The following is a 12293-nucleotide window of genomic DNA, read 5'->3' on the forward strand; positions in this document are numbered from 1 at the left end:
TGATCTTAGAGGAAATGTTTTCAGTTTTTCAGCATTGAGAATGATGTTTGCTGTGGGTTTGTCTTATATGGCCTTTATTATGTTGAGGTAGGTCCCCTCTATGCCCACTTTCTGGAGAGTTTTTATCATAAATGGGTGTTGAATTTTGTCAAAAGCTTTTTCTGCATCTATTGAGATGATCATATGGTTTTTATGCTTCAATTTGTTAATATGGTGTATCACATTGATTGATTTGCGTATATTGAAGAATCCTTGCATCCCTGGGATAAATCCCACTTGATCATGATGTATGATCCTTTTAATGTGTTGTTGGATTCTGTTTGCTAGTATTTTGTTGAGGATTTTTGCATCTATATTCATCAGTGATATTGGTCTGTAATTTTCTTTTTTTGTAATATCTTTGTCTGGTTTTGGTATCAGTGTGATGCTGGCCTCATAGAATGAGTTTGGAAGTGTTCCTTCCTCTGCAATTTTTTAGAAGAGTTTGAGAAGGATCATGTTAGCTCTTCTGTAAGTGTTTGATAGAATCACCTGTGAAGCCATCTGGTCCTGGGCTTTTGTTTGTTGGAAGATTTTTAATCACAGTTTTAATTTCATTACTTGTGATTGGTCTTTTCATATGTTCCGTTTCTTCCTGTTTCAGTCTTGGAAGCTTATATCTTTCTAAGGATTTGTTCATTTCTTCCAGGTTGTCCATTTTATTGGCATAGAGTTGCTTGTAGTAGTCTCTTAGGATGCTTTGTGTTTTTGCAGTGTCTGTTGTAACTTCTCCTTTTTCATTTCTAATTCTATTTTATTTTATTTTATTTTATTATTTTTTATTTTTTGTGGTATGCGGGCCTCTCACTGTTGTGGCCTCTCCCATTTCAGAGCACAGGCTCCAGACGCGCAGGCTCAGCGGCCATGGCTCACGGGCCCAGCCGCTCCGCGGCATGTGGGATCTTCCCGGACCGGGGCACGAACCCGTGTCCCCTGCATCGGCAGGCGGACTCTCAACCACTGCGCCACCAGGGACGCCCCATTTCTAATTTTATTGATTTGAGTCTTCCCCCTCTTTTTCTTGATGAGTCTGGCTAATGGTTTATCAATTTTGTTTATCTTCTCAAAGAACCAGCTTTTAGTTTTATTGATCTTTGCTATTGTTTTCTTTGTTTCTATTTCATTTATTTCTGCTCTGACCTTTATGATTTCTTTCCTTCTGCTAACTTTGGGTTTTGTTTGTTCTTCTTTCTCTAGTTCCTTTAGGCGTAAGGTGAGTTTGTTTATTTGAGATTTCTCTTGTTTCTTGAGGTTTGTATAGCTATAAACTTCCTTCTTAGAACTGCTTTTGCTGTATCACATAGGTTTTGGATCGTCGTGTTTTCATTGTCATTTGTCTCTAGTTATTTTTTGATTTCCTCTTTGATTTCTTCAGCGATCTCTTGGTTATTTAGTAACGTATTGTTTATCCTCCATGTGTTTGTGTTTTTTACGTTTTTTTCCCTGTAATTGATTTCTAATCTCATATCGTTGTCAGAAAAGATGCTTGATATGATTTCAGTTTTCTTAAATTTACTGAGGCTTGATTTGTGACCCAAGATGTAATGTATCCTGGAGAATGTTCTGTGCGCACTTGAGAAGAAAGTGTAATCTGCTGTTTTGGGATGGAATGTCCTATAAATATCAATTAAATGTATCTGGTCTGTTGTGTCATTTAAAGCTTCTGTTTACTTATTTTCATTTTGGATGATTTGTCCATTGGTGTAAGTGATGTGTTAAAGTCCCCCACTATTATTGTGTTACTGTCGGTTTCCTCTTTTATAGCTGTTAGCAGATGCCTTATGTATTGAGGTGCTCCTGTGTTGGGTGCATATATATTTATAATTGTTATATCTTCTTCTTGGATTGATCCCTTGATCATTATGTAGTGTCCTTCCTTGTCTCTTGTAACATTCTTTATTTTATAGTCTGTTTTATCTGATATGAGTATTGCTACTCCAGCTTTCTTTTGATTTCCATTTGCATGGAGTATCTTTTTCTATCCCCTCACTTTCAGTCTGTATGTGTCCCTACGTCTGAAGTGCGTCTCTTGTATACAGCATATATGTGGGTCTTGTTTTTGTATCCATTTAGCAAGCCTGTATCTTTTGGTTGGAGCATTTAATCCATTCATGTTTAAGGTAATTATCGATATATATGTTCCTATGACCATTTTCTTAATTGTTTTGGGTTTGTTTTTGTAGGTCCTTTTCTTCTCTTGTGTTTCCCCCTTAGAGAAGTTCCTTTAGCATTTGTTGTAGAGCTGGTTTGGTGGTGCTGAATTCTCTTAGCTTTTGCTTGTCTGTAAAGCTTTTGATTTCTCCATCGAATCTGAATGAGATCCTTGCTGGGTAGAGTAGTCTTGGTTGTAGGTTCTTCCCTTTCTTCCCTTTCAATATACCATGCCACTCCCTTCCGGCTTGTAGAGTTTGTGCTGAGAAATCAGCTGTTAACCTTGTGGGAGTTCCCTTGTATGTTATTTGTTGTTTTTCCCGTGCCGCTTTCAGTAATTTTTCTTTATCTTTAATTTTTGCCAATTTGATTACTGTGTGTGTTGGTGTGTTTCTCCTTGGGTTTATCCTCTGTGGGACTTGCTGCCCTTCCTGGACTTGGGTGGCTACTTCCTTCCCCATGTTAGGGGAGTTTTCGACTATAATCTCTTCAAATGTTTTCTCTTGTCCTTTCTCTGTCTCTTCTCCTTCTGGGACCCCTATAATGCAAATGTTGTTGCGTATAATGTTGTTCCAGAGGTCTCTTAGGCTGTCTTCATTTCTGTTTTTTTTTTTTGGTGGTAGGCGGGCCTCTCACTGTTGTGGCCTCTCCCGTTGCGCAGCACAGGCTCTGGACACGCAGGCTCATGGGCCCAGCTGCTCTGCGGCATGTGGGATCTTCCCAGACCGGGGCACGAACCCGTGTCCCCTGCATCGGCAGGCGGACTCTCAACCACTGCGCCACCAGGGAAGTCCTGTCTTCATTTCTTTTCATTCTTTTTTCTTTAGTCTGTTCTGCAGCCGTGAATTCCACCATTCCGTCTTCTAGGTCACTTACCCGTTCTTCTGCCTCAGTTATTCTGCTATTGATTCCTTCTAGTGTAGTTTTATTTCAGCTATTGTATTGTTCATCTCTGTTTGTTTGTTCTTTAATTCTTCTAGGTCTTTGTTAAACATTTCTTGCATCTTCTCGATCTTTGCCTCCATTCTTTTTCCGAGGTCCTGGATCATTTTCACTATCATTATTCTGAATCCTTTTTCTGGAAGGTTGCCTGTCTCCAGTTCATTTAGTTGTTTTTCTGGGGTTTTATCTTGTTCCTTCATCCAGTACATAGCCCTCTGCCTTTTCATCTTGTCTGTCTTTCTTTGAATGTGGTTTTTGTTCCACAGGCTGCAGGATTGTAGTTCTTCTTGCTTCTGCTGTCTGCCCTCTGGTTGATGAGGCTATCTAAGAGGCTTGTGTAAGTTTCCTGATGGGAGCAACTGGTGGTGGGTGGAGCTCAGTAAAACTTTAATCTGCTTGACTGCTGATGGGTGGGGCTGGGTTCCCTCCCTGTTGGTTGTTTGGCCTGAGGCAACCCAGCACTGGAGCCTATCTGGGATCTTTGGTGGGCCTAATGGTAGACTCTGGGAGGGCTTACGCCAATGAGTACTTCCCAGAACTTCTGCCGCCAGTGTCCTTGTCCCCACGGTGAGCCCCAGCCACCCCCTGCATCTGCAGGTGACCCTCCAACACTAGCAGGTAGGTCTGGTTCAGTCTCCCCTGGGGTCACTGCTCCTTCCCCGGCTCCCGATGCACACACTGCTTTGTGTGTGCCCTCCAAGAGTGGAGTCTCTGCTTCCCCCAGTCCTGTCGAAGTCGTGCAGTCAAATCCCACTAGGCTTCAAAGTTTGATTCTCTAGGAATTCCTCCTCCCATTGCCAGACCCCCAGGTTGGGAATCCTGATGTGGGGCTGCGAACCTTCACTCCAGTGGGTGGACTTCTGTGGTATAAGTGTTCTCCAGTTTGTGAGTCACCCACCCAGCAGTTATGGGATTTGATTTTATTGTGATTGTGCCCCTCCTACCATCTCATTGTGGCTTCTCCTTTGTCTTTGGATGTGGGGTATCTTTTTTGGTGAGTTCCAGTGTCTTCCTGTCGATGATTGTCCAGCTGCTATATGTGATTCTGGTGTTCTCACAAGAGGGAGTGAGAGCACGTCCGTCTACTCCACCATCTTGGTTCCTTTTGACAAGATTTGATATTGTCATTTTCTTTGATTATAGCCTTTCTGGTGGGTGTGAAGTGTTTTTATTTTTATTTATTTAAATGGTACAGTTACTTTTAAAAAAAAATTTAATTAATTAATTAACTTTTGGCTGTGTTGGGTCTTTGTTTCTGTGCGAGGGCTTTCTCTAGTTGTGGCAAACAGGGGCCACTCTTCATCGCGGTGCGCGGGCCTCTCACCATTGCGGCCTGTCTTGTTGCGGAGCACAGGCTCCAGACGCGCAGGCTCAGCAGTTGTGGCTCACGGGCCCAGTTGCTCCACGGCATGTGGGATCCTCCCAGACCAGGGCTCGAACCCGTGTCTCCTGCATTAGCAGGCAGATTCTCAACCACTGCGCCACCAGGGAAGCCCTGAAGTGTGTTTTAAAAATTTTATTTATTTATTTATTTTTTGGCTGCATTGGGTGTTCGTTGCTGTGTGTGGGCTTTCTCTAGTTGTGGCAAGTGGGGGGACTACTCTTCTTGCGGTGCACGGGCTTCTCATTGTGGTGGCTTCTCTTGTTGCAGGGCACAGGCTCTAGGCAGTTGGGCTTCAATAGTTGTGGCACGCGGGCTCTAGAGTGCAGACTCAGCTGTTGTGGCGCACGGGCTTAGTTGCTTCGGGGCATGTGGGATCTTCCTGGACCAGGGCTCGAACCCATGTCCTCTGCACTGGCAGGCGGGTTCTTAACCACTGTCCCACCAGGGAAACCCCTGAAGTGGTTTTAATTTGCATTTCCCTAATGACTTATGATGTTGAGCATCTTCTCATGCGCTTATTAGCCATTCATTTAGCTTCTTAGGTAAAATGTGTATTTATATATTTACCAATTTATTGACCTTTAATTTTGAAATTATTATAGATCACAGGATGTTGTAAAGTAGTAGAGGTCCTGTGGAGCCTGCACTTTTTCCCCCAGAGGTAACATCTTACATATCTATAGTGCATTGTTAAAACAAGGAAATTGACATCAGTACAATCAACGGGCCTCATTCAGACTTCTTCAGTTTTACATGTACTCATTTGTGTGTGTATCTGATTCCATGAAATTTTATCACCTGCAGATTTGTGCAAACACCCCAATCAAGATTCAGAACTTCTTTATCACCTCACAGATCTTCCTCATGCTACCCACTTGAGAGTCACATATACCACACCCATCTACCACAGTCCCCAATCCCTGGCAGCCACTAATCTGTTCTCCATCTCTATAATTTTGTCATTTGAAAATGTTTTATAAATGGAATCATACAGTAAGTAACTTTTTGAAATTGGCTTTTTACAGTTAGTATAATACCCTTGAGATCAGTAGAGGCTGTTGCATATATCAATAGTGTATTTCTCTTTTAATTTGAATATTTAGATGTGTAAAGTTTCAAGAGAGTAATGATAAAACCCAGCTCATCTTTGGCTCCGTCACCAACATACAGGCAAAGGATGCAGCTCCAGTGGAGGTAAATGCAGGCACATTTCTTGAGAAGTTGAAAGTCGTTGTGCTTTATAATTTGTACAGATTGGAAAATAAAATTTTTGCCTTTTTTTTTTTTTTAGAAGATAGACACTATGCTGGTCCTGGAAGGCAGTGGAAACCTGGTGCTGTACACAGGAGTGGTTCGGGTAAGTAATAAATAGCATTTCATGCTTTTAGTAGGACTACTTCCTTAGTAATTATTTTTTAATGTTAGTTTAGTTTGATATTTAAAATTTGTTACCTCCTGTCTATAGAATTTGGCAGAAGATTCTTGTAAGAGTTGACAACGAAGTCTTCAATTGAGGTTGGGCCGTATTTGGAGGTCTAGGACTCACTGTCATTAGATGGGTTGGCAGTATGAAAACAGGGCAGTTGGGGAAACTTTAATGAATATAGATAATTTAAAAAAAAAGAAAAAAGTTAATTGAAGTTTTATAAAGAATATAGTTTTGAAATTGATGTATGGGTAGCTTTCTTAAGTCTCAAAGTTTTAGTAAAGTTTCATTGTATTAAATGTATAATATATATGTTGTCTGTGTCTTTTTAAACAGTTGTGAACTTTACATACGGAATAATGTAAATTTTACAGATTTAAATTATGAAATTTAAATACAGTTTGAAGGATAATGAAGCAAACATTCATATAACCACTACCCAGGTTAAGAAATAGGATGTTGCCATATATTTACAGTCTCTTGGATTTTCTTTCCTCATTGTATCCTTATCCGCCAGAGATCCTTACTTGGAATAAATCAGTCCCTTGTTTTTATTACTAGTTTTTGCAGTTATGTATGTATCACTGACGAGTAAATTGTTTAGTTTTCCTTGTTTTTGGATTTTCATATAAAGAAAACATACCGCATACTCTTCTCTGACTTATTTTGTCAACATTATATTATTTTTAGATTTATTTGTGTTAACGTGTAGCTGTTGTTGACTCATGCACTGTTACCTAGTTTTCTGTTGTATGATTATACCAGAACTTTACCAGCCACTAGGGTTGTTTTGCTGTTTCCTCTAATAAACAATGCTTAAAAAGTTTTTAAAAAATATATATCTCCTAGCCTTTAGAATATATGCATATTCAACTTAGCCGCATGGTGCCACATTGTTTTCCAAAGTGTAGGTTGCATCAAGGTTGCAAGGTTGTGCTCCTTGCCTCCAACAGTGTATGAGAGCTCTCGAAGTTTCTTTACATTCTTGCTAACCCAAAGTACTGTTAGCTTTTTGTTTTTGTTTTTCCCAGGTGGGTGCCTCATTACAGCCAGGTGATAATGGAAGTCCAGGCTCCCTCCTGGCCTTTGCTCACAGGGCCGAGGGGTGGGGTGCAGTATTTTCCTATCGTGTTTGTCTGGAGTAGTTTGGTCATTGTCTAAACGTTTTCTAGCTATTCCTTTACTGATTGGGTCTTTTTTCCTGTCTGCTCCTGTAATGAGACTGTGGTCTGCCTCAATTTCCACGTTACCTAGAGGCCAGTTTGAGAACCGAATGGTGTTATACATCAGTGTTTAGTTCTCAGATCTTTTACTGTGTCATTGTTGGTCAGTTTCACACATGGGTCACTCATTGTTGGTCAGTTTCACAAAAACTTTATATATACTAGTTCTTCTGTCATTTTTGTTTTTTAATCCTAAAAAACACACCAGGATTTCATACACGTATTTAGAAAGTCCTTTTCTCTATTTCCTCCCTCTCCATTCCTCCCCTCACTCCCTAGTTGGGACAGTGAGGGGTTGCTGCTTTGTTATTGCAGGGTAGGGATGGAATAGTGTTCCACCCACAGTCTCTGGAAGAGGGAGGGGAGAGGTAGGCTGCTTTTTATTATAGAGGGAGGATGAAAGCCAAGCTCTTCCCCCTTGACAGTTGCTGCACACGGTGGGGCAGTGGAGAGGGGCTGCCTCGTGGCAACGAGAGCAGGGCTTTGTCTGCAGTGCCTGCAGCTGCAGTGCCTGATGAGGGGAGGCGATGCCACCTTGTTACTGCATGGCTGGGCTGTAAGATAGGCCTCGCCTCTGTGCTGGGGCAGGGCGCCACCTAGTCCTTGCAGGTGGGATGACAGGACCCTGCCCGTAGTCTCCAAGCACAGCTCCTGATGGGGCGGGCACTGAGGGCTGTGGCTTCTTCCGTGTGTTTGCCTGAAGTGGGGCAGGTGGGGCGAAAGTGTTTCTGCCCTGCTTAGTCTCTCTTCCTGACCAAGTTTTGGCCAAAAGAGCAAGGTTTTCATGGGCTCTCTTTTGGTGGGTGCTTGTGGACATTTCTGAGTTGTAGGCCTCTCGAGAGCCCAAGGCCTGGTTACGTAGGGAGTTGGAGAAACAAAAACAAAAGCTAGGGAATTCATAGTTCATTCTTGGTTCTCAGGCCCCTAGCCAGTCAGTCTTCTTTCCTCACCTTTTAGAGTCTTCTGCTAGTTGCATCATACATTTCGTGCAGATTTTGTTGTGGTGGTAATTCGTGGGAGGAATAGCAGGGAATGTGCTTATTGCATATTTTTATGAACTGGAGGGGGGGTGGTCTCTGATGGCTTTTAAAAAACTTTATATATACTAGTTCTCCTGTCATTTTTGTTTTTTAATCCTAAGGATTTTATTTGGGCAACTTCTGTAATTCTGTTAGCTTTCGGGTAGTATATTGACATCAATATATATATTGTCAAAATTCCACTTTAGTTCTGAGTATCTCCTTTTAGTCTTATCAAGAGTTTTCAGCCTGTGTGGGTGTGAATTTCTGTTGTGTTTTTCTTGAGAACCCTGTGGGTAGCTAAAAGGAAGGAGTGGGTAGCTAAAAGGAAGGAGTGGGTAGCATGGGTTGCTGGCTCATTCTTTTAAGGTCAATGAAGAGTTAATGTAAATTTTTTTTGAGGAAGAAGTATTTGAAAGTTTATGACAGAAGACAGATTGTGAGCTAGAGAGCACGGTTTGAATTAGGTTGGATTTAATTTCTTGAGTATCGCTTCAGCCTAAATTTTTTGGCTCCCAAGAAGTAATTGGTGTCTTTCTCTCTGCCAGGAAAATACTTAACAAGACTGATGCTTATAGTCTCTGAAAGCTTAGTGTCTCTGCTGCCTTTACCACCAATGAGGTAGAAAAATGCATAGTATACTTGAATTTTGTATAGTGTCTTGACTATATTAACATTCCCCCTGTTTCCTGCCCCCAGAGAAGTCCTTAGTTATGAAAAGAAGGAATCAGATTAAGAATTTATGCCAAGGTACTCATAGTTGGTTGGTAGAATTTGATACATTATTAAAATTTTAATTCTCTTTTTTAGTTGTGTTTGGTGATCATAGACTTTGAAATATTTAAAGAAATATATGCTTACGTGCCTAATGTTTCATTTAAGAACATGATACAGTAGGAAATTCCCTGGTGGTCCAGTAGTTAGGACTCTGAGCCTCCACTGCAGGGTTCAATCCCTGGTTGGGGAACTAAGATCCTATAAGCTGTGTGGTGTGGCCAAAACAACAACAACAACAAAAAATTAAAGCTAATTTTTTTCCACATTTTTTTACTGCTTAAAGGTGGGAAAGGTTTTTATTCCTGGGCTGCCAGCTCCCTCCCTGACAATGTCGAACACGATGCCTCGGCCCAGCACCCCACTTGACAGCGTTAGTACTCCTAACCCTCTGAGTAAGCTGCTTGGATCCCTGGATGAGGTAAGACAGGGAGTGGGTGTTGTCAAAAATTAATAGTGTTTTAAAGAAGTTTGGTCAAATATTAGTTCTTTCCATGGTTAACTTTTTTCTGTTTTGATGATGACAGAATTGGAAGTTTGGCTAATGCTTGTAGGATGTGTATATTTTCAAACACAAATGGTTCAGTAAACATACATTGACTTCCCTTCTGATGTGTAAGGTACTTTTTGAAGGTGCTGCAGTGAGGAAAGTGATGCATTCTTTTTCATCTTGGGATCTTAATTGGGTGGAACAGATGTACTGTCTGTTTTAAGAGATTATAATTTAAGATAGGTAGACTATTAAGACTTAAGAGGAACAGAAAGTACCATAGGAGATTCACTGATAGGAAGATACATTCTGATGGGATGATGTGGTGGAATGAAAGGCTCCTCTTCTAGAGACGTGTCTACCTTGGTTTGGACCTGGAGGGTAAGTAGGATGTCTGTAGATGGAAGGGGCCTTTGGGGTATGCGGAATTGCATGGGTGTGGGCGTGGAGGCAGGACAGTGCAGAACATTTTAACACATAGTTGTATCTCCATCTCCCAGCATACAAGTGAAGACTCAAGAAGTCTGTGGAATGAATGAACGCTTATAAAAGTACACGTAGTCTCTTGGGTGAGGCAGGGCAGGGGGTGGGATAATAATAACCTGTTTTCTAGTGTTTTCTGTGTACTAGGCACTGTTCTGAGTGTTATATATGTATTAACTCATTTAATCCCTAAAACAGCTTTATTAGGAAAATATTAATCCTTGTTTTACAAATGGGCACGTAGAGAGGTACAAGGAGGTTACTGGTCTAACGACATACAGCTAATAAATGGTAGAGCTAGGATTTACACTGTCTTCCTAACATGGTCTTGAAAAAGAAAGGATGAAAAGGTTTTTATTCCGAATGCAGTCTCCAGGGCATTATAGGTTTTTGAGCATGGAGTTAAGAATGTTAGGATTTGTGTTTTAGATAGGTTTATCTTGGGATTGCAGATAGACCAATTAGATCCCAAGTGCTGTAAGACTCTGGGGCCACCTCCTTCCGATTCCTTTCTTTCTCTCCTGATCTTGGCCCCTCAAGTCCAGGTAGTCTCCACAGCTTTGTAGTGCTGTGCATCAGATGTGCTATTTTTATCGACTTTTTCTAGTTGCTTTGGTGAGGACCTTGGTCTGCTACAAGGTACTTAGTCATGATTAGAGCAGAATGGTTTTAAATCATTATGTACAATTGCTAGACCATATGCAAAAAAGATATATAGTTTCTTTAACCTTAATTTCTCAAAACATGCTTCACATGTGTTGTATTTATGACTTTTTACAGGCTGTTCTATTGTCCCCAGTTCCAGAACTAAGGGATTCTTCAAAGCTTCATGATTCTCTCTATAATGAGGATTGTACTTTCCAACAGCTTGGAACTTACATTCATTCTATAAGAGACCCTGTCCATAACAGGGTAACGCTAGTAAGTATGCATATTTATTTTTAAAAGGTTAGGCAACTTTCCAAGAATTGTGGCTGTTATTTAAAGTTTGTCAGAACGCAGAATTTTGTGATAAATGGAAACAAATGTTTCTTGTGATTTTTAAAATCTCTTGTAATGCGTCATTTTTTTGCCCTATTTTACTTTAAAGTAGTTCTGGCCAACTTTTCTGAAGTTCATGTATTCTTAAAAAATTTATTGAAAACAAAGCTGTTCAATCAGTTGAATTTTATATGGGCATGGTTTTTGTCTTTCTATTAAAAGTGAGCCTCTTACTTTTGGTGATGGTGACTCAAGTGTCTATATGAAAATTAGACACTTTGTTAAAGACAAGAATTTTTGTAAATGTTTTACAAATAAGTACATTTATTGTTTCTAAAACTTCGAAGTATTCAATTCTGTTTGAAAAATATTGCTTGTTTTTCATTTATTTTATTGCATGTTTGTTTGACAGACAGTCTTGTGAAGCATCAGCTATTTTTAAGACATTCAGAGACTTAGAGTGCACAGATTCTATTTACTCGCTCTTATTTGTTTCCATTCTTTTCCCTAGGAACTGAGTAATGGCTCCATGGTTAGGATCACTATTCCTGAAATTGCCACCTCTGAATTAGGTATGATTAAGAATCAAACCTCACTTTTGTGTGTTCTTAGTTTGATTTAAAAGATTTGGAGTAATTGCTGATTTACATGAATAATTGGGGTTTAAAAAATTTTTGCTGTTTTTGAAGCCATGAGATAGAGTTTTTTACTCTGCTGAGAAGCTATAAAAAAGAGCTGTGGGGCACTTTGTGCTGCCCGCTCCATGTGTGCTCTAAGGCTGGGGGAACCCGTGAAGTGTGTGCTAGTTCTGCTTCTGTGAGATTTCTTATGAAAAAGAAGCCATGCAGTGAGATTACAGTGTATGGACACGCCTCTTGCAAGAAAATCTCAAAAACAAGGAAGCCCAAGCAACTAAAATAGTTTTTGGCATATTGATGGTTTTTAATCCAAAAATATATCTCTCAATTGTTAGATACATTGAAAATTAACATAATTGCCTTTAACTGAATAAAACTTAACATTATAGTAAAAATACACTCAGGAGTATTTTGATAAAATTGGAGTCTGCTTGAATTATTATTGAAATGCAATTTGGAAAGTACTAGGTGAAAAATATTTCTGAACATAGAATAGTAAAGAAAACTGGAATTGAAAAGATTTGCCAACAAATGTAAATTAAGAAAAGAATGCTTGTATGATATAAGAAAATTCAGGACATCTATTAGTTTCAAAGTCTAACTGCCAGAGCAGAGCGTTGGCAGATTGTGTGAATTCTGCAATTTGCTAAGTGGGCTAGAATGACGTGCGTTTTAGGAAGTATCTTTCACTGGTGTAGTAAATGATATTCTGAGTTCGTATGGAGATGCCTTGCTTTTCTGAA

At 40.1% G+C, this 12293-nt stretch overlaps 1 protein-coding gene across 2 annotated transcripts in view; it reads left to right on the top strand.

The window, feature by feature from the left end:
• ANAPC1 (anaphase promoting complex subunit 1) overlaps positions 1 to 12293 on the top strand; it is a 102317-nt gene that overhangs the window by 17102 nt on the left and 72922 nt on the right. For both annotated transcript variants that reach the window (XM_082672633.1, XM_082672634.1), the window contains exons 12-16: positions 5620 to 5710; positions 5808 to 5873; positions 9245 to 9379; positions 10712 to 10852; positions 11424 to 11484. In XM_082672633.1, the coding sequence (XP_082528759.1) occupies positions 5620 to 5710; positions 5808 to 5873; positions 9245 to 9379; positions 10712 to 10852; positions 11424 to 11484 (494 nt within the window). The remainder of the gene's footprint in view (positions 1 to 5619; positions 5711 to 5807; positions 5874 to 9244; positions 9380 to 10711; positions 10853 to 11423; positions 11485 to 12293) is intronic.

The sequence above is a fragment of the Grampus griseus genome (assembly GCF_964374135.1).
Source record: "Grampus griseus genome assembly, chromosome: 15".
Taxonomy (NCBI): Eukaryota; Metazoa; Chordata; class Mammalia; order Artiodactyla; family Delphinidae; genus Grampus; species Grampus griseus.